Source organism: Haemorhous mexicanus, chromosome Z (genome assembly GCF_027477595.1).
Source record: "Haemorhous mexicanus isolate bHaeMex1 chromosome Z, bHaeMex1.pri, whole genome shotgun sequence".
Lineage (NCBI taxonomy): Eukaryota > Metazoa > Chordata > Aves > Passeriformes > Fringillidae > Haemorhous > Haemorhous mexicanus.
Genome location: NC_082381.1, coordinates 49261210 through 49284758, shown reverse-complemented (window position 1 = coordinate 49284758; position 23549 = coordinate 49261210). Strand labels below are relative to the sequence as shown.

The 23549-nt window shown below is 33.5% G+C and overlaps 1 protein-coding gene across 1 annotated transcript in view; it reads right to left on the bottom strand.

Annotated features, from left to right (window-relative positions):
- CNTNAP4 (contactin associated protein family member 4) overlaps positions 1-23549 on the bottom strand; it is a 203137-nt gene that overhangs the window by 21797 nt on the left and 157791 nt on the right. Inside the window, exons 13-17 of the mRNA XM_059836635.1 lie at positions 20984-21181; positions 17738-17894; positions 14564-14691; positions 5328-5498; positions 193-411 (exon numbers count right to left, since the gene is read on the bottom strand). Of these exons, the coding sequence (XP_059692618.1) occupies positions 193-411; positions 5328-5498; positions 14564-14691; positions 17738-17894; positions 20984-21181 (873 nt within the window). The remainder of the gene's footprint in view (positions 1-192; positions 412-5327; positions 5499-14563; positions 14692-17737; positions 17895-20983; positions 21182-23549) is intronic.

Genomic DNA, 23549 nt, shown 5'->3' with positions numbered 1-23549 from the left:
ACTACTGGCCAAGACACTTTGATCTATAATCTCAAAGTAGTCATTATCTGCACAGATTTTTCACAAAGTCTCTCATGTCCTCATAAAAAGTGTTTTCAAAAGATCTGGTTGGCAATACTTTTTCTTCCCCTCCTCACCCCAGCATTTTCTTATTTTTATGATGATAATCAGGAAATATTTTGGAGCGCCTACCTACAAAAAGCTGGCTGTTGAGTTGCAAGCGAATATGTCCGTCAGGTGGAGCACTGTGAGATCTCTGAGGAAGTTGATCTATTTGTAAGGAAGCCTCTTTGACATTTCGTTCAGCCTTCACATAATGCCATTGGTTGTCATTTAAGGAATTGCGTGATTGCACTATGACTTCGCTAGGTCCATTTCCCACGTCAAATGAAAATGCCACTTCAGATGGAGCTAGAAAGAGGATAGTAGTAGCAAACATTTAAATTATTTCATAAATAATTGGGTCACAAAATAATTAACAGCAGAACAAGCTACTTTAAGGTTCAGCCTACTATTTCATAGGATAAGATTGTTTTAAGAGGAAGAGTTTACTGCAGGGGCCTGCAGCTCATTCTTCACACTCACTGACAGCAAGAGCAATGATTTATGCACTGCATGGAAACAAATCAGTTTGCAGACTCCTGGAGAACATAGTAGACAAGAAACAGTAAAATGTGCTAGCATTGCAATTTTTCAGTTCGGATGAAATGCATCTCTTGATTACGTGTTAATTGATTGCCATTGTTAACTATATTTAAATTATCACAACTGTAATCCAACCAGCATCTTCTACTATCTATTCACTTTTATTATTTATTCATATAGCCTCTACCAACATCAGAGAGAAGATTTTGATGTAGTTTATAAAACTATGATTTAAATTGAGTTTTTCTCTGAGTAACTTTCACATTACACAATTTCACAGTTTGCCTAGAAAATCACTGAATCTTTGCACGTCAAAATAAAAAGATGAGGCATATGGCAGATTACCGAAGATCTGAAAATCTGAATACTCTCTCTGAAAGTCTTTCTTTCAGATATCCAAAGACAATCATGTATGAAAAACAAATTATTCTCTAGACAATGGATAGCCATAATTTTCTATTATTAAGGATTTCATTAAAGGATTATAGAGAAATTCCATGAATCCAAAAAAAAAGCTTCCTTTTTACATCATTGAATTCTAACAGAAAAGCAAAAAATTAGGAATCAAGGGAATTAAACAAGCTTCAAACAACACTTTAAAGATTAAATAATTGAAGTGAAGAAAAATATTCCATTCAGTGTTTTTTACTTTCTCTTCACTATTAAAAAAGATATTAGACATTTTAAAACATTTAAATCAACTTTGGCCAACCTTTAGACCAACTAATGTCACCTATTTGCAATCCCTTAAGCCCTAAATCTTGTTGCTATGAAGTGTTTTTCTGTAATAGTTGAACCTAAGACAGAAAAGTAAAATGGGAAATACATAAATCGTTTCACTTACTAAATAAAATAGAGCGTACTGTGCAGTAAATTTATAAATGGAATGATTTTTGTAATAAATGACCTCCTCTGCTTAAAAATCAAGTTTTACATAATAATAAGAAATAATTGATATCTAAACACAGTCCCTCAGTAAAATAAGTTAGTTTTAGGATAAATTTCTTCTCTTTAGAAAAAGCTGAGAACTCTCTCTCCTTATAAAGGGATAAAAGAAAAAAAAAGCAAAAAGCAACCACACAGTAGGAGAACAAAAGCAACAGAAAATCCATGTGACTGTCTAAAAAGAATTTCTACTGAATGTTACCTTCTGCAGAGAGGTCTTTGTAATCTTCTGGATACTGTTGGAGTTAAGCCTGAAAACACAAGTTCTGCTTTGAACTCACTGAATGGGCCTATTGAATAGCATATCAGAATGACAGATCTGATAAATAAAGTTACTGTTTAAATTTTAAAGGCAAGAAAATGCATAAGAAATATTTTGAAACAACCACTGAAATAATGAATTATGTTTGTAGCACTAAAAAATTCATATAATCTTGAAAAAAGGGAAGCAATCCCTCAAGTTCTACATATGAAGGCTGAAATAACAAGAATGAGTTCATGGTCATCTGTTGTAGTGTCTGAAGACTAACCAGAATATGTCAGAAAAAGTGAAAGATATAATCACTTAAAATTCTGTAATATAGCAACAACACTGCAAATTTGAAAGAAATTTGGTTTTATAAGAACCACCTAAGGAATATGCCACAGGATGTGAAAGGATGATTCTGGATTCTAAAATTTGTTATCTTGCAAAAAAGGACATATGCACAGAGCACTTTCGTAATTTCTTAGGTAGCAGAAGAGAATGCATCCTGGAGTTCTCTTCTGGCACAAAAATATTTTTTGTGTCCTACCTACATTGGTGTCACTTAAAAACCATCCAAGCATTGCAGGAACTTTTGTAACCCTAGTGCATTCAAACATAGGCAGAGCACAACTACAGACTGGCAAAGTGGAGTGGAAGCTGATGGTAGTCATGGAGAGTGGTCAGTGGCTAGCTGTGGCTAGAATGACTAACAGAAAGTACAGCTACAGAGAACCATCCAGAGTATTGAGTGTAAGCATCATGTGCAGAAGCAGAAAGTGATTACCAGCTAATATGCTAGAGAATGCAAAATCCTAACATTTTCTGTAAAGGAAGCAGTTGGACTACACTCATCCTGGACAGTAAGTTGCAAATTTGGGCAGACAAAGGCCACCAGTAGTTGCATATTGCACTGCTCTGAACTACTTCCAAAGCAACTATGGAAGCCCAACCAAATCAATACACCATTGTGTTTCCAACCCTACTTTAAACTTCTGTTTAACTCATTGGAAATAAACCTTCAGTGAGCATTCAATAGAAAATACTCAGACCTTTGGCTAGAGTATGTAACCTTTGGTCTTAATAAGTGTTTAGCAGAGTGTACTCTTCAGCATTAAATCAGCTTTGTAGCTTTCACCCAAATTTCTGCAGTAAATCAGTAAATCAGGAAGAAGTTCAACATGAAATTATAACTTATTGCAAAACAAAAATAAGGGATCAAATATGTCCTTTGAGACAAGTATCTTCTTTTACTTACCCTCTCTTTGAAAATACAGTTAGAATGCACACACCATTTCTGCAAGAGTGTTTTAGAATGTGTACACAGATACACTACAGTGTTTATAACTTCATAAAACCAGCAGAATAGCTCTATGTCTCACATTTCGTATTACGTTTCTGGATCTGACTTTTTCATTTGAAGCTAGACTTTAATGTCTAAAGATCACTACCCCGTAAATAAAAGAATTAGATATAAAGTTTGAAAACAATCAATATAATATTACAAAAAATTAGTCTTCCTAAGTACTGAATGTCAAATGTTATTGACATAATAAGTTTTAAACATTTTCTCACATCATCATCTTAAACAGCGACATCTGACATTTATGTTATTGTTATTTACTATTACACAAATAAAATATATTAATTTTTAGAAAATATTAGTAGAACATAAGTGTAGGCTGGAAATTTACATTCACATTTATTATAAAGGATGTGGAGTTATATGATGATAAAATACAAGTCATCTTATACCATATGAAATGCTCAAGTTAATTTTTTTAAGAAAGGTACTCTTGATGGAAATATATATTGCTCATTTCTGATTGATATTTTCCACAATAACACCAGACAATTCTGGATCCACTACAAACAATCCTACATTTAATTTAGATATGACATAAAAAAAATAGTGGTTCTGTCCACTCAACAAATTAGGGTGTTTATGGAGATGAAGAAATATTTCTATATTCTACACAATAATGAGACAATTTTGCTTTTTTAGATGCTGAAATTATAGACCAATTCAGCCTTTTGCTTTTCTCTCACACCTACCTATTCATATAAAACCCATAAGTATGCAATGGTTTTTATGCTTATGAATGAATGGGACAAGTGACATGAGTCTGTCTTCATATTATTATTCTGAAGAAAAACTTACAGTCTTCTATCAAATGTCTGAATAAATTCAGTTCTCAGAACCATTCCTTTAATGCTTCCATGATTTAACTGTTTGTTTTGAAAATGGAAAATAATTTCTCAGACAAGACTATCATCATTGCTTCAGAGAGCCTGCACTGAAGTGCTGATCCAGTGCATTTTCTGTATTGCATGACACTGAGTTTACAATGCTGCTGTCCTTTAAACTGTTCACAGAGGTTTAACAGAAGGCACTTCATACTGCCAAAAACCTGGCAAAAACAGTGTTGAAAACAGGGTAGTTTTCAAATACAGCACTGTAGTTTGAGATGATGAAAAACAATTTCATTAAACACTAAACAATATTCTATAATTAAACTAACTACGGAAGGTGTTTTTCTGTTGGTTTCATTAACATAAGATGTTAACATGGACAAAAAAACCCCAAGAAAACAGAATATTTTACTTTATAATAAAAATATTTTATTATTTTGCAATAAAACATAGATATATATTTGTATTCTTCTCTAGAAAATAAAAAAAATGATTTGGAAAAAAAGGAGGAACTGTCTAATCCCAAGGTAAAAATCATTCAAAAGAACAATTTTAGAGAACTCTCAGAGTCACCAGGCAAAAAGAAGATTTTTCAATTAATGAGACATTTCAAATTAATTCCAAAGTCTAATGAAAAAATGCTTTATCCTTTCAAATATTGTCCTTTTCAATAATGAGCAATTATTGAAAAGGACAGTATTTGAAGAACAATACATTGGGTCAACTAAGATAAAGGTTTCATTTTACGTTGGTCACCTTCTGTCAGATTTAGTGGGATATTTAATTCTCTGTTATGCAACAAAAAATTATTTCTGCTTGTAAGTCTAAGAATTTGTGTCTGCACAAAAAAAATGAAAAAAAAATTGGAGAAAAAAAAACCAAAAAGAAAAAATATGAGAATGTGTGATTTAAGATACTGCGGCACAAGAGGTCTGAGTCACACATGGTGATTGAGTGAATCTTCCAGTAGCCGTATATAATGCCTGGTCTTAAAATTTGGAGAAAGATAATTTGGTGGTAGAGATGTACTGAACACAAGAAGTAGAAACAGTCTTAGCAGTCAGGGGCTGATTGCTGTACTCTTAGACTAAGAAACCCCTGGGACAGAAAATTTCCTCAAATGGATACTTTTTTAGTCTCAGTGCTGTGATTTTTTCCAATAATGATAAAGATCTGGTAGTAGCAGTAGAAATAATAATGGTAGAGAACAGTTTTTAAATACCCCCCTTTAAATTTAATAAAATCCAATTTTTATAATAATAACAACAACAACAAAACCACCATCAGTCATGTTACTTACACTGTAGCTCTATCCTTATGAAGTCTTGAATTCCCAGGTTCTCTAAAAACACTCCTGAAGACGCAGTAGTTTTAAAGAAAAATGAGACATCTGCACTGAATTCTCCTTGGAAGGTGGGGAAATGCAGATAGGATGTCTCTGTGTTGAAGGAAGCTGAATTCCAAAATGTTCCTGGTTATCAGAATGAAAGGATGATAAATACAGTGTTATCTAACATTTCTAGTGTAAGTTTTATAACCGATAAACAAAAGAAAAGTTTTGTAACCGATAAAAGAAAATTTTATATACAATAAAAAGAAGAAAATTCCCAGGTCTAAGAACGGGTTGCAGTGTTCAGAGAGTCCACAGAAGTTTCCATGTTAGCTCATAACACAAAAAGATAGGCACTATTAGAATGTAGAATAATGTTTCATCAAGAATAAGGTGCTTAGCTCAGGCAACAAAAAAACAATTATTAGGAAACTATTCATTTTTAGGAAATTATTAATTTCATCTCAGCTGGGAAGTCCGTTTATGGCCTGATGTATCCTTTCATGAAGTAAGCAAACACAGCAGCAATGAAGGAAGTATTATACCTGCATTAAAGTAGTATGGCTGAGGGAGCTGTTTAGCCTGGAGAAAAGGAGGCTCGTGGGGACCTTGTTCTCTGCCACCACCTGAAAGGAAGGTGTAGTGAGGCAGTGCCCATGGTCTTCTCCCAGGTTGCAAGTGACAGGAGGAGAGGAAATGGCCTCAAGTTTACATTGAATATGACAAATATTTTTTTCACTGAGAGGGTTGTAAAGCATTGTAACAGACTTCCCAAAGTGGAGTCACGATTCATGAAAGTTTATGAAAAACTTGTGGATATGGCACTTGGGGTCATGTTTCAATGGTGAACATGGGGCTGATGCAAGGCTGACAGTTAAGACCTTTTATTTTAAAGGTCTTTTCTAACCTTTACAACTCCAGGATTAGCTAGTACAAGCAATAACTATGAGACTTATTAAATATATATTTTACATAACAAGGAAAATAGACTTGTTATTGTTGTAGTCCAGTGAAATTTATCAGATATCTCAAAGAATGCAGGACAAATACCCTTGTCCAAATTACTGTAGAAGAAATCAAAGAAATAAATTTCAAAATTTAATAAATTAGCATAGATATTTTCCTGGTTTTATTTATTTTTAAGTAAGCATCCAATCATAATTTGCAAGGCTTTGCTAATGAGTTTTAAAATGCTGATGTAAAATCTCTAATATCGCCCTCCTCTAATAAGGACATAATCTTCATTTATGTTGTTCAGCTAGAAGTACCTTGTTAATATTACTGAATCCTTACAGATATATCAGTATTTCTTTATTAAGCTATATTGCTTTCTAAACCAAATGAGACATTCAATACTTTCTTATCTAATTGATCAAGCCTATTGAATACTCTCCTGATAATCTCAGTGATCTCAGTCTAACAGTTATGCAGAAATGTAATTTTTGCTCCAGCCATGTTCTGCTTTTAGGATGGGAAGGGAGAAGAAAAAAAAAAAGATTTGAAAATTTCTTTCTTCCCTGCAAAATCAAACCCCATAATACAGTGCATATGGAGGCCTAGTCCACAGCCAGTGAAGTCCATTCCCTCATTCCAGCAGATTTTTTACCATTTTTGGAAGGGTTTGGAACCCAAAGCTAGAAAATCCTAGAAAAGCAGCATGGCAGGATTTTCACACATATTCTGACAATTGCTCATTGTGACTTTTGACATTCAGGAGCACTGCCAGCTATCACAAGTTAAAGCAGCCATCAGGACAAGGTTTACGTGGTAAGGCAGCTGTGAACAGATGGCTGGGGCTGGGAGGGGAACACGTAGCTTTGCACCTCGCTCTCCTGTGCTGCCTTGTGGGCTTCTTGATGTTACCAACCGGTGAAAAGTGCCACCAGACAAAAGCAGCAGCCTTACACATTGGCATCAATTTTAAACCCATCTTCCTCCACTGTGTCAGGTCAAGGCCCCCACAGAGCAAACTTCACAACTGTTGTGACTAACAGCTGTGTATCACAGCTATTTAAAAATAATGGGCTGTCTGTTACCAGTAATTCAAACACAATAGGAAGTTTAATACTGTAATTTATACAAAATTGGTACAACATTGCCAGCAATTAGAAGAGAGGCAATAGGGGCAGTAACAGTCCAGTAAAGTAATGATACAATTAGCTTCAATGAAGCATTTGAATGATATTTGTAAATGGTGTCCTTGGGGGAGGGCTGGGATAGGAAGTTTTATTTTTTTCTTTCTTAATTTAGTACTTTTTCTTGTCTAACTGTTGTTCTTTTCAGCTATGGGAATTGTGTAATTTATGAATGGAAAGATACTCTATCAATAAAGCAGCTTAAATACAGGTTTAGGAAAAATATATTACAAAGTATCTTATATTGTTGTAAATCAGGGTGGGAAAATAATTTCTTAACTTTAAAGCATCTGGCTCACAGTCTCTTATTTAGTTTTCTGGACCTGCCAAACAGGTTAGGAAATCAATATTCTTTAGCATTTTATCTAAGCTGTAAGACTGCAGTCTTCCTAAAAGAAGGAAGATCACATTCTTATAAATTATACATGAAGTTATTTTTATTGAAAAATATACATATGTTTTTGGCATATATGAACTAGCCTTACCAACTTGAAACTTTAAAACAAAAAAAAAAGGGACAATAATAACAAGACAGATAAATTAGTCTTCTCAAAACAACTGTGCAATTGCAATTTGTAATGCTCTTCAAGTTCCTACTCAAAACTGAAATCTGTTCATCATTTGTATCAATTCCTTGTCATATCTCCAATGGTTGCATCTTCATTCTGTCAGCAGGGACAGTGAGTGTTGAGGCAGAGAAAATAAAGACCTTATGCTGCCGAACAGTATATTTTGTACTTTGGGGTTTTTTTAACTGTAAGATCCACAGATAAAAGACCAGAAGGGAAAACTGTGATAATGTAGTTCAACGTCTAATATAACACAGACTTATATAAATTCCCTGAATCAGTTCTTGTCTGAAAAAGAGAATTTAGTCTAGGAATAATATTCAATTCATTACATTAAAAAATGTCAATTTATGGAAAATTCAAAATGCTTTTACTGTCAGTTTGTGCATATGTATGTATTCAATTTCTTCCTCTACAAAACACTTTTTAAGTTTAACACATCACCTCAGATTATTCCCAAATTCAGCAAAGCGATTTAAATGCTTTCACTGAAAAATGAACCTCAACTTCTTTAATGCTACCCTTTAACCTTACATTCTCTTCATATATGTAAAACTGTAATCACAGACTTAAATTAAACCTCTTGATTATGCAGGAAGCTGCAAAGAGGACCAAAACAATGTTGATTAGACTGAGGTTAGGACAAATATGAATTAATAATATTTTATATAAAGCTAAATAAGGGGGAAGAGATGAACATATGGTTTACAAATAATTCTGCTTTGGGAAGTAAAAGACATGTCCTGATTTCTCAGGGTGCTGAAGAGAGATGAAACAAATTTTTTTTTTTTTTTTTTTGCTAAATTAGAAATTTATTGAGCTGCTTTAATGAAGGTATCACAAGTGGTTGATACAGTTAGTCTATGTTACATCCAAAGCTCACACTATTTCATTCTTCATTTAAATGTCAAACAGAGAACTCACATCATTGAATGGATTATCTGCTTGCACTTACATGGTTGCACTGTCATTTTGGAGTTGAATATACTTTTTTTAATTCAGCCAAGTAAACAAGACGCCACCAAATACCTTATTAAAGTCTATCTGTGTCTTCACCAGTATTACTCTTATCTTTATAAATGTAAATTCCTGCTGAATGATATATCATCTTTACAATGCATTATATTATCTATACATATGCATCTATATTATTTTTTATTAAGATCCATATCAACAATTTTAGTTTTGGCCCAAGAATTAGTCTTATGCTGACAGATTATAATCACCCATTTAATACACATAATTTTAGCACATTAGCTAAATTTCAGTATTTTGGATTTATTTTTAAGTCCTAATTCTTACTGGATATTCATACTAATAAATCAGAATATGTCTCCTCAGCTCTTATAATGAAAAGAACAAGAAAACAAACAACCCAACAGAGAAGGGTGGGTTTTTTTTAATCTACTCCCACTAACTGACTCTATTGGAATTTATTCAACATCTAGCTTTTGCTTCAATAATGACAAAAATAATGAAGATAACTCTTTCTTTTTTCATGAAGACCATAGAATTTCTATCTGTTAATGTACCAAAGACTTTGTTCATTCTCATATGCTTCAAACTCTTTCCTGTTATCCGGCTCAGTTAAAATATGTTAATGTTAATCTTAAGTTTCACTATAGTTAGATATATTTTTCAATCTGATACCAGCAGTCATACCATAAAATTTATTAAACATATTGCAGAGCAGAAAGGGGATTATAGAAATGTATCAGTAATAAATCAGTACTTCATCTTGAATGTGACAGAAACGTGTGAGTGCTACTCATATGTGTGGTGCTGAGTATCACTGAATACTACTGACTAATGTTTTTTAAATGGCCATATTCTTCTAAAATATTTTTAATACTTTCATTGTACCTTGGCATCTTATAAATATAGTCAGGTAATTTTATCAAAAGTGATGAAAAAATCAATAACATCTGAATGCAACTTGTAATAACTTTATAACATAAACTATATTTATATTTATATTTATATTTATATTTATACTTATACTTATATTTATATTTATATTTATATTTATATTTATATTTATATTTATATTTATATTTATATTTATATTTATATTTATATTTATATTTATATTATTTTTGGGGTTTTTTTCTTACAGAAGGCTACTCTCTCCTGCTTTGCTCTGACTAATATGGTTTGGTTTTCTTATAAGTAACATACTTCATTGAAGAGATCAATCCTTAAAACCTAAAATAAAGAAGCCAAGTACAGAAATGGAATGTTAAATAAAAGAGTGAAAAAAAATGCAACAATAAAGAGCCAACTTCTGCTGGACTGCATTTGATACATGACTTTTCAGAAGAACCCAAATAAGTAAATCTAACTTGGAAACTTAGTCATTGGAGTGCATGGTTTATGGCAATTTAATTCAACCAATTATTCATGGTTCTACTCTTTTTGCTGTGGGCATTATCATTTTCTTTTCCTCCCAAGTAACTGTCCCACAAGGGATAGATTATTGATGGAATAAGAATTTATGATCTTTTAGATTCAAGTAATTTAATGAAGTATTGAAGGTATTATAAATAACAGTAAACCTTCTCCTCCATGTTTTTACATGCTATGCTAGTCAGTTATTCTAAAAAACTGATGTCTGTCAGATAGAACAGAAACTTATTTAATAAAAGATATCCCCTGTGAAATACAATCGTATCATTTAGTTCTGGAGAGTGACAGAAGCAAAAATAGCAACGATCTCCTTGAAGAGTATTCAAATGACACTCTGAGTCCAAGAATATCTATTCTCCTTTGTTTGTCAGCCCTTCTGAAAAATGGGTATTTGCCACTAGACTTTTACTGCATTCTTCACCTATCCAAAGGTAAACGTCATTAAAAGTACATTTAATTAGACCCTCATGGGTGTCAGCAACCTCCGGTTAGGAAAAAAGTCTTAATAGTAGTCTTCTTTCCTTCTGCAGCTTCAAATTGTTGCTAGAAGCAGTGGCCTGGCAAGAGAGTTTAAACTTAATCAGTTTTTTCTGGTGTTAAAATTAATATGTAGAACTCAGAAATTACTGCAAGTTATAGCTATTTACATTAACTGTAAAACTGAATATCAAGGAAAATGTTCATTATAAAATTCTCTGCTGATACACAATGACCATTGGAAGAAAATCTACCAAGTCCTGTACTCAGTATTTATTATAACACATATTATATATGAGGAATTATATTAATATATTTCAATATAGTCTATATACTAAATATATATATATATATATATATATATAAATAAATAAATAAATATATATATATATATATATATATAAATGGATACACATATAAATATACATTATATACAATTTCCTATGTAGGCTAGATCACAGAATCAATTACATTGCACAAGACCTCTGAGATCATCGAGTCCAACTTTTGACTGATCAGCACCTTTGACTGGTCAGCAAGACCACAGCACTGAGTGCCCCATCCAGTCTTCCCTTAAAGACCTCCAGGGATGATGACTCCCTGAGCAACTCACTCCAATGCTTAGCAACCCTTTCCATGAAGAAATTCCCCTGATGTACAACCTGAATGTCCCCTGGTGCCGCTTGATACCATGTCCTCTTGACCTGTCACTGGCTGCCTGGGAGACGAGGCCAACCCCCACCTGGCTACAGGTTCCTTTCAGGTGGTTGCAGAGAGTGATAAGGTCTCTCCTGAGCCTCCTTTTCTCTGGGCTAAACATCCCCAGCTTCCTCATCCTTTTCTCATTGGACTTACCCTCTAGGCCCTTCATCAGCCTTACTGCCCTTCTCTGGACTTCATTATATATGCTATAAAATATTTATATGATAATTTCATAATATGGGTAATACATCATATATTATACATCATAAAAATATTAAATATAGATATAACATGCCAAAATTATATAATAACTTATATTTTATTATATACACTCATAGAGTTTGTGGTTTTCTTAACACTGAGTTTATGTCAAAATCTATGACACAATTATTTTCCTTCGAAAATTGTTTTGTTTTCTCAAATTTTAGTTCTTACCTCCTTAAATACACATCTTCCCATACTGTCTTTATGATGTAAACGACTGAGAAAAATTGCATTATTTAACAATCAACATCAATGTTCTTATTTCAAGGGTTTTGCTCTACTATGACCATGAACTGTTATATTCTGAAATCTTTTCACTGAGCTTGTTTCAGTTCAAAATAGCTTCTTTTTGAAGTCAAATGCTATAATGTTGTATGACATTACAAGAATATTTCTCTGACATTCAGACTGAGTTCTTGTGCTTGTTGTCATGATATTTTAGAATTCTCTATCACAGCTTGTCTAGAAATACTGTGATCATTCATCATCAGTGTGAAATATTGCAGCAATTCAATCACCCAGACTAAGCAAACATCAAATGAAGTCAGGGAGGTCAGTGGGTGTCAAAGCTGTCTGTATGTTTTAGAGATTACTCCGAGGAAGCTAGTTGACTTCCATGTTTTAAGATCTGTCATGTCTGAGGTCAGGTTATGAAATTAATAATAGTTGGGAAGTTGGTGAGTAGCGGAATACAAATTCTTCCCCCCAGTAATTAGAACTACACAAGCCCTAAGTGTCTCTGTTTCATTGCTGTCTTTGTCACTGGCTACTGTCTGTAGCCGCAATGAAGGTGTGCTGCATCACAGGCTGAGTGAGCATAGCCAGTCAACTGAGGGAGGTAGTTACCCCCTCTATTAGACATTTGTAAAAGAACACCTCCCTTGGGCTTCCAATTTCCTTTTTCCTAGCAAAGGAAAACATTAATAAACTGGAGCAAGTATGGTGGAGGCCACCGAAATGTTCAGGTCTGGAGCACTTGTCCTGCCCTTCAGGCAGGAGGAACTGGGATGCTTCAGCCTGGGGAAGGAAAAGGTTTCCTGGGGAACCTGACAGCAGACTCCAAAACCTAAAGGGAAATCATCAAAGAGACAGGTACAGGGTCTTTGCCTTGGTGTAAGAGGTGAGTATCAAAGACAGTGGTTATGGTGAAAGCACAGAGTTTCAGGCTTAATAAAAGTAAAAAGGAATTCTCACTGAGGACAGCACAGCAGTGGTAGAAGCTGCCCAGAGAAGAAGGGTAGGCTCCACCCTTGGGTGCTTCAAACACTAGTTTGACAAAGCTCTGAGAGACCAGTGATCTCAACTCATGGCTAATCCTCCTATAAGCATGAGACCTCTGTAGGTCCTAGTACTCTGAATTACACCACAATACTATATCATAGTATTATGATATGTAGGACAAATGATCAGTTCACAATCAGATGTCAGACTAGTGAAGTGAAAGAACCCGATGGGATTTTTAAGTCTTATGAATTTTCATAAGAATATCAGAATGCAGTGCTGAAACGCACATCTGTTAACAAATCTTCCAGGCATAATTACTCTGACAAGAGAGAGATGATACAAAAATAAATACATACTCGTTTATACGGTTTTTTTATATGGTTTTTATGTGTGCTTTACTGAGAGAGCTTAAAAGTATAAATCAGTACTTTACTGATTTATCTTACTCATATAAACTGAAGAAATTTGAAAACCAAACATGACATCATATGATGAAGGAGAAAAATCACATCTAGAATAAAAATATATCTAAATACTGTATCTATTATATATGCAATGTAATAATTATTATAGATAACAGGAAAGTTCATGAAAACTTTCAAAGTAACATAATTTAAGGAAATGAACCTATTTGAATATTGTGATAATTTACTCAAATATGTATCAAATATGGCCCATCCAACTCTAAAGTTGAGTTCTTTGGGGTTTTTTATAGCATTTCTTCTCCTAATTCCTAATTTATGATTACAAACAGCAGCAGACATAGAATTTTGTGTAATACGTTACTACTGAACATAAGCCAAACATGTTCTCTTTTCCATTGAATAAGGAAATTATTAAAAACAGAAGTATCATAACAAATTTTCAATAAGGTGTCATTTTGCACAAACATATTATTCTAGTCATTTTACATATATGTATTTAGAATGTAAATCTAGAATTCTATTAAATTTGTAAAATTTAAATTCTTACATGTAGTTGAAAATTTGCATGTAGATATTGCATACACTGAATTACTCTCTCACAGTATAGTATTCCTAGATGCATAAAAATTCAGAGGAGATAATATGTGTAATGCTTTGTGATGGATGCATACATACCTTGTGAATGGTATGTCCTCAGGACATGGTAACCAGCTACAAACTCCCCCTCATATAATGATTTATTCATAATTTAATTCCAGTAGGGTAAACTAAAATAACTGTTTGAAAAGTTTTATAACACTTTTTGTTTTCACTATTGATATGTATCACGAAAAATAATTTTTAACAATTTTGATCGTTTGCACTGGATGATTTTTTTCTAATTCTAAAAAGAACTGGATGAGATTTTTAGAGAAGTCTATCTTAGGTCTGTAACAAATAACATTTAAAAGTTATTGCAGAAAAAATGCATCACTGTTTAGAAAAACTGTTTATTATTTACTTACTATCACCACGGCAAAGCAAAGGCCCCAGTTTGTAAGCAGCTTCCGAGTTTGGTCTGTCAGTATCTGTGATCACAATTTCAGTTACTGGTAGATGGTCCTTGTAAGAGAGGAAGCCAGTATCATTTGTCCTGAAAAGGTAAAATGAAAGCCACAGCTCTCCTAAATGTTTCCAATAAATATTTTATTATCATTGACACATTCCAGAGGAAAAGGAAAGAAACTTAAAAAAATGAAAAAGGCTGCCTGAATATGTACGTGTATATATGTGTTTGTATATGTGTGATACAAAAACCTGTAAATAGAAACATATGATTTGGAGTTGATATTGGGCTCATTTGACAGGACTAGAAGAATTTCATTGGAAGTGGGTAGTTTTATGGTTGTGACCATCAAACAAGTGTGAGCAAAGTCCTCTTGAATAAATGGGGACCTAACTGGCTGCCTAAGTCAATGAGTTTTCTCAAGCCAAATTTGAAAATTAATCTTATGTTACTGAGGATGTACTGTACCTGCAATTGCCTTCGTCATCAATATGGAATATTTAATGACTTAATAAAACTTTCAAGTAAGTCTTTTTTTTTCCACCTTGACAAAAGTTAAAAAAATCAAATAGAAAAGTATAGTCATGCTGACTACAGGAAAAACAGTATATGCTACAAATATGAAATGTGCAGAAAAGAAAATATGCAACTTTGCACTCTGAGCACACATCTAGTACTTGTAATATTAGACGTATTTCCTTGTTTAAAATCTTTGTTGACTTAGTGCCAGAACTGAATTTTTAGATTTCATAAGCACCAATTTTGACCTTAAAATTCCTTTCCCTAAATCCATGGAAATACTCGCTTACTCAGGACTATTCTGGAAAATTCAATCTGTCCATTCAGTCTATTCATGGCTGACTCTTCCCTTTAAGGGCAAAGCAGATAGTTCAGAATAAAGAGTAGAAACTCCTCATGCTGAATAAAATTAGTGACTTTTTCCTCCTCTCCCCTCTCCCTTTCCTATCACCATCATCCTTCTTCTGAATACAATTTCTGTTTATCTGTTTTGGAGCAGAGTGCAAACAAATGGACAATTTTTTTTAGAAAACTATTTTGCTTAACTGAGGAGTGCAAAGCATGGAGTTTTTTAAATGTTAATTTTTCATGAGGTGAGATATTGCAGGTTTCTAATTTAGAACTCAAAGAAAATCCCTCAAAATACCAGAAGTGTTTGTTTCAGTAAAATGATGCTGTAAACAAAAGGCAACTGAATATAAATTATCTTCTGTGGAGAAGATTTTAAATTTTTAAATTTTTAGAACCAATTTTTTTTTAAATATTTCTGTTCTAGAGTTCTACAGACTTAAAGCTTTTGATTAGTCAAATAAGGAGTTTAGAGTTAAATCTATGTCCAATGCACAAAATAAGATAAATTTCACTATAGAAGTAGCCTGTCAAAAAACAGCTTTTCAAAACCATGGTTTGTAACTAGTTCTCTGTGCTCAAAATGCATCTCAAACAAGCATAGCTTCTGCCTACTTTTTCCACCCAGTGAACAGTATCTAGTCAGCTGATCCGAAACAGTAGTCTCTAGAAACCAAATACAACATTAATCACAAGTACCAAAATTAGTGTACACATAACTGCTGTAACACTGGAGTCACTGGGAAGAATCTCTACTAATAAGTGTCAAAAGTGTATACAAACAGAAATACAAACCCTGAGTCATTACACTTTCAATTCAATACACTCATAAACATTCTAAGCAACTTACTGGATGTGCATGTGAAGACCTGCACATAATCCTCTCATCTACTGTATTTACAAATACATTACCATTAAAAACTAACCCATATATGTGAGCATGGATTGAATACACGACAAAACTGAGCAATAACATTTTACATGCCTGAGAAATGGTGCTAATTTTTTTTCTCAAAATGCATTCACCTTCTAACACCTTATTTTTGTGTTAGAAATTAATATTGTTTTTATTTTCATACAGCATAATAATAGGAAAATTCTTAGTGTTATATGTGTTTCTTTAATCTCTTTTGTGGAATAAATATCGCAGATATCACACTGTGAATTTTACAGCAATAGGAAATTTTTTTCTCCAGAAATTTTTGAAGCTTGTGAAGAATTGTTCTTCGATTAACTCTTTCTTGTACTTTCATTTCTGTATTTGCTGAATTCCCTGCTCATGTTGAGGGAACAAGCACTTTCCAACTCAACTCACTAGTCACTCCATTAAAGGAAGGGTGGACCTTCAGAAGAAAAAAATGATGTATTGCTTGATTTTGTATACATCAAGTTGTTCCAAAGTTCCTAGTCTTTACATTTTCTCACTTTCAAAAAAATAGATGTTGATGCATTTTTTTAAATGCAAATCTTAATGTACTCACTGAACTTGACTTATTTAAGTTAAAGGGACTTCATAATTTTAAGACCATAAAAGTTTCTTTAAAAGAAGAGCTTTCATTTGAAAAGTCCCTCTGCTTTATCAAATCCTGTGCTGCATTGGAGCTATTGTTGAGAAACTTGTATCTGATCCTACTAAATTAAAAGTCACGTTCAGATCTGGCACTGTAACAAGAGCTCATTCACTATATTCTTTATTTGAAAGTCATCGTAAATGACACCAGAGAATTTTAGTCACGAGTGGAACATGTACATCCTAGAAATCCATTTATTCTCTTTGAATAGGACTCCATATGAGTGCTTTGCTTCATTGACAGCAAGATAGCAAGAGTATTAATTTTCTTTATCTATGTTGTAGAAGAAAAAAAAAGGATGTAAAAAATCTAAACCTTAAAGTGTAGTTATAAATTATGCTAAAAATATACTTTTTTCACAGAACGTTTTAACTTTAATTACTTCAGAAGTCTAAAACTAGCTGAAGTTGTGCTAAAGAACTATTGTCCTAATTTACAACATGCAATATACTAAAGACTAGAAAGTGTAAAATTAAATCTTCCCCAAAATTTAGAGTGAAAGAACTAGCAATAATACTTAATGTATATAGCAATAACTTTGTGAAAAATTATGTTCTCTAGCAAAGAATCAGATGACTTTGCAGCAACTTAGATTTCCAACTGCCTTGGTATTATAAATGTGTTAAAGCCTACATATATTCTTTATTTACTTTTTACAAAAAAAGTATTGTAAATAATGAACAGTAAAAATTCACCATTCATCTCTGTCTGCATCACAGTTGCAGTAATGCTGGGAATCAATGCAGCTTCCTTCCAGTCCACAGGCACATTTTTGTACAGCAGGCAAGGAACCTCCCCAGTAAGTATGAGTTTCATTGGCTCTTCCAATCCACCAGCTCAGTGGCATCCCATCTAAAAAGGTTAGAGAAAATCAATGCCCAGACTTGTCTCTTACTTCTCTCAGCTTTCCCATCCAAATAATTTTCCAAAAGTTTAAGAAGACAAAAAACCCAGCTCAAATCTAAAACATTTAAATGACCAGGAAAAAATAAATTTCCACCTTTACTTGATAAGTAATTTTTCATTTTAATACTTCATTATCATGTATTAAGTGATTGTCACAGATTTTTGCTTGCATTAGTAGAAAAGGGAACTCACAGTACCTAGTTCAACCAGCCATGATATTAGAATAATTTATCTTAAGCAGTCAATTTATATAATTCCTTTTAAAAAGGTCCATGAAAGTGGAGACATAATCATCCTAAAAATCAGGATAGTTTATATTCCCTAGTAAAGATCAATTTCAGATGTTGGAACCACCAGAAATAGAATGAGGGAAGTCACAGAAATGGCGCCATCCCACTACCAAGAATACTACAGAGTACTACTACTCATATCTGTGATGAGCTTAGAGTAGCTGAGTAGTGGTGTTAATCAGAAATGCCCAAAGACAGCTGCTTGGTCATGGACAGCAGGTTCAGAATTTATATACTCAGAGACAACCGAAATCATGTTAATGGTGATCCCATTAGTAAATTGATGTATCTGATGAGCAGAAGTGAGGTTGCCCAGGACTATCACATCTCTCTGTGGTGCATCCAGTCAGCATAGTTTGTAGCAAAATGATAAAACTCAGTTTCTTTAGTGTTACATTACTGTGGAATAAGCTTAAAGATATTGCCAAGCAAGCATAGCAACAGAAGAAATATCTGCAGAACACATGATAGCTAAATGATATGAAGCATAAAGATAAACCATCTCAAATGAACTGGAAGAAGGGTGATGGATGCATGAAAGTCAAGGCATGAGAAGCAATCAAGTATTGTTAAACCATAGAATTTCTTACAGTTGCTTTTTTTTTTTTTTTTGCTTCTGCTGGAGCTCCATTTTCAGCACTCGGCTCCCATGAAGAAGCTGGAATTTATTCTACTCTCAACTCTGCTTACAAGCACCACTGCTTATTAAACCTCACTGTTAGATAAGACCTCTGTTACACTGACAATCTTTCAGATCGTGAACATATTGACTGCATTCATTACCACACAACTGTCAGCCCAGCAGGCCAAAAAACAGTGTGAGCAGTTTTTCGAAAAGTCAGGCCTGCATAATGGCATCAATGTCCAATATCAGTGTTTGCGTTTGCAAACCATCACAGGAGGAAGAAAACCCAGAGACCGTGTATAAATAATTTATCAGACAACACTTTAAAAAGGTTCTAGCAACTAAGACTGTAAAAAGAAGAATATTTCTGCTGCTTTAACAGCATGCCTTAGGTTTATACTGTAGTCATGAATTAGCATTCCCAATGTTGCACTAGGGACATAGGGGTATGTTTAAAAGCTGGTCTCAGTTATTTGTTCGTACAGGAGGGTGAGGAGAGAGTATTTACTGAAATGCTGCAAGTTCATACTGATTAGCCTGTTTTTTTTTTTCACTGCCTTGGCAGAAAGTACTGCCCAGGCAAAATAAAGCCATTAATTAAAATGGTTAGAGATTTCTTCATAATGATCACATAAATGTATTAAGCAATGACTTCTTTAATGAGATCATTTGCAAATGCTATCCAGGCTGATTGAATACAGTGCATTCCAAAAATACAGTCAGTTAGGTGGACTGTATGTTCCAAAAAATGTATTATGTAACCATCATCAAATTTTCTATTTCTAAGGCATACCTAGTGAAGACTGTAAACAGCAGAAATGAGAGTGATTAAACTCTGTTTAAAAAAAGAATTATTTTAGAAAATTTGTAGAAGTCTCATATAAGTCTCTTTCACATCTATTTTTTCTTAGCATTCAAAACTAGATTTTAAGTTACTTATCACAACTGATTGCTCACTTCTAAAACATTTATTTTAGCACATTTATGGGCATATTATAAATATTCAATATAAACAGCATAACAATATAGATAGTGAATAATTTTAGCAGATTTACATGCAATCTCCCTGGACAAAAAATAAGGCTTTAAACTTTCTGCTTGAGGCAAACCAGCCTTTTGAACATCTAAACATAGCTTTAATTTGGAGCTCACAGTAAAAAGAAGGTTCAGCAGGACACCTTAAACAGCAGGTTCACTTTTTTTGCTGTGGAGGTGTTTTCAAACAGATATTTCTCCAAGAGCAAACACCAGCCTGAGAAGCCCAGAGATACCCATGCCATAATTAGGGAGAAAGAATGTATAAGGAAAGAGCTTAGACCTAGAACCAGAGAGGGCTTCACGCAGAGGAATTCTCTCTGCTTAGTAGGAAAGAATGCCAGGGAATCAATTTTTAGCATCTTTAGAGTTTCTGGTGCACAAGCCAAAAAATTTCACTAAGTTTTTCAAAAGAAAGTAAACAATGAAGATTTTACCTCCATATTATTTGGAGCACTCAGATGTTCAGAGTAAAGTGTTTTACACCAGCTCTGTGTCACTAAGAGTTAAAATTTAAATAGACTACATAACTTCAATATTTTTTAAAGTAGATTTATTTTCTTTTTTTCCAATTATAATTTTGTCAATAATCCACATTTTACTACTGAGCTTTGTAAGAATGTTTATACTGGATAGTGGAAATTCAATGTTATTGATGTGTTTTGTCAAGTAATCACAATATGCACATTAAGTGCACACATTAACTTCTGCTGGTATCTATGCACTCATTTGTGCTCTTTTAAGAAAATATTTCCTCAGTAATAATTTAATTCCTTCTTTAAAATTAAAAAATTATTGGAAGACTAAACAAGAGGAGATCTTAATAACAATCTCTGTTAATTTTAAAGTCTTATGAGAGAAATTAACTTGTGAATTTAATTCTCTGAAAGAAAAGCATTATAATTCGACATTTACATTTTCCTGGTTCAAATATCTCTTGGCAACTTACAGAAATCTGAGATCTCAATATTTGAAGTTGTTCAAATTCCATAGTAGCAAAACACCATAGCCTTGTTAGAAATAAATAACTTTAGTAGCCAGCAAAATAAGAGGCATAAATAATAAGGTTTGTCTGCTTTACTTACCTGACTTATCTAAAAGCCTTGACTTTTTGCAGTAGTAAGCAAGCTCCTGTTCACAGTGATCTGCAAGGTTTATTGTAGCCTGAAGCTGGTCTAGGCTGGCAGAATACTTGAAAAACACAGTGTGTGGGTTCTCTCGATTAGCACTTTTAACTCTAGTTAGGTTGGTGCTGTTATGCTGTATAATTGTCCAGGTTGCATCTTTCAAAACACATGTGAAAAGTAATAAAGAATCAGAGCGTTGTGTAAGTTAGAAAGGGAAAAAGCATGTATGATGAAATCAGCCAAACTTCAAGATAACTTCTTTGATCACAGAAAGCTCTTTGGAGCCCATGAAACAGACATAAATCATTAAGCAAGAATGAAAACAATTATTATTTTTTTCTATTAGTAGGTAGATCATTGTGCCATGACTGTGACAGATATTCAGCTAGCTAGGATTATTCAATAAGAAAAGACTATGTGACGACACCCAAATATTTGTATCAGAAATAAAATATTGTTTACTTGGCAAATTGCAATGAAAGATTAGAAGGAAAAAACCGCTTTCCTCAGGCTTAAATAATGCATAAAATAACACTAATTCTATCCTAGAATCTACCTTACATACATCCTTATAGCTTGAATTAATTTATTCAGTATGAGAAAATGGCCTACAGGCTTTTTCTGTTATACATAGAAGCAGAAGTTTATTGTTTATACTGTGTTTACTGTAAAACTATAATTACATGAAGGGGAATTATTACTGCCACCTAAAATTAAATAGTAGTCATGGTGAAGGCTCATATCATTCTTCTGTTTTGTATCTTTGCCAAGATCCTTCACCTGTGAATAGGTTAAAAATGAGCTTATTCTGTTTCAACTCCCACTTTTAAAACCTGTAACTCTCACTCTCGTAAGCAAAACCCTTTTCAAGGCAGGGGTGAGAAGTCTTCCACTCCAGTCTTAAAGCCCATCTGGGACAGTCAAGTTCAGATTCATGGTCACTGTATTCTTGCATATTTATGGCCAGCATAACTTGAAAAAAACATGACGAATATTATTTTTTCCTAAATTTTACTATTGATATTATATTTCATACATTCTAACAGGAGTATTCTAACTACTAGACCTGTATTTTATATCGTCAGCTGCCTATAGGCCACATAGGACAGATCATATAAAATATCCATAAAGAGGAAAGAATGATGGCCATTTAGAGATAAGTAATAGTCAGAAAAATCTAAATGAAATATATTTTTGTCTAATTATAAAATTTTATTAAGGATGTAATTAGACTGTCAAAAACCAGCTAGAAATACTCATTGTCACACTCACAAAATTACACAAAAAAGAAAAACAGATAACAGCAAAGTTTGTAGCATTTTAATTAACAGTGTGGACTGTAGGCTTTTGATTCTGAAACTGACCTCCAAGAATAAAATCAGGAAATGGCACCTCCCTCCCAGCTGCCTGAAAAAAGAGCCCCATAAATGTCAAAGACAAGGCAGTGCGGTAAGAAATGTGGGCATCTGCCTTCCCTGCCACTGGTGGGAAAAGGGAATACCAGTCATGAGGAAACTGGGAGCAAAACAAATATAGTGGATTCATCCTGTCAGAACGCATCTTGAGATGAAGAACTGATCAATGATGTTTGCTTAATGTGGTGAATAAGGAGTGACTGAGGAAAACAGGAACAGCTGTTCATGGACACACAAGGATAAATCAGACACTACACCGTACCTTGGAGAGTTATACCCACTTAGAAAAATTGTCATCTTTCTGCCATGATTCTTTGGTCTCTTTTAGTCTCACAGGACACTAGAATATTTCTTTTTAAGAGCCTGTGCCAATCTGAAATGTGCTTTTTGTGAGAAAATACAGCTCACTGTAGAAGTCAGAGTCAGAAGCTGACACAGTGAGACTAGGTAAATTGCTCAAGTCAACATCAAAATCTTACTATAAGGTTTCTAAGTCAATTTCTTAACACTTAGGGCATATCTAGCCCTAGCCAGTTCAAATCTAGCCTATTCATGTATTCTTTTAAACAGTTATAACTGTGTGAAAATAAATTTTTGTCAAACAAAACAATAAAATATTCCAGTTATTTTGGCTGGAAAGCGTTTCAAATAAAAGGAGCTAAGTAAACAATAAAGGAGACAGCCATAAATCCAGCAATAATAAATTCCAAAAAGCCATTTAAATTTAAGCTTAGTTGAAAGGACATATATCAATATACCATATACCATACAGAGATAACATCAACTGCTTTGTTAAAAAGCAGACCAAAACCAGATTCTGACAGCCAAAACTTCTAGTTATATACATGATCAGATTTAAAGAACTGATTGCAGAAGGGCAACAGGGTGTCCAAAGGTGAGGCTGAAAGGGTCCCACTGGTTGCATTTGTATTCTCCAAAAGATCACCTTGCCGTTTGAAATACGAAGTTTAATATCAATATTACTCCCAGCAAAGGCCAGAGCTAAATGAAAATTTTTCAGAAGGCTATTGGGGAAAGTCAGAAAATTTCTCATAAACATAACTTATTTCTCGTTTTTTTAAGTATCCTCAAGAGGCTGCAACTTCAGT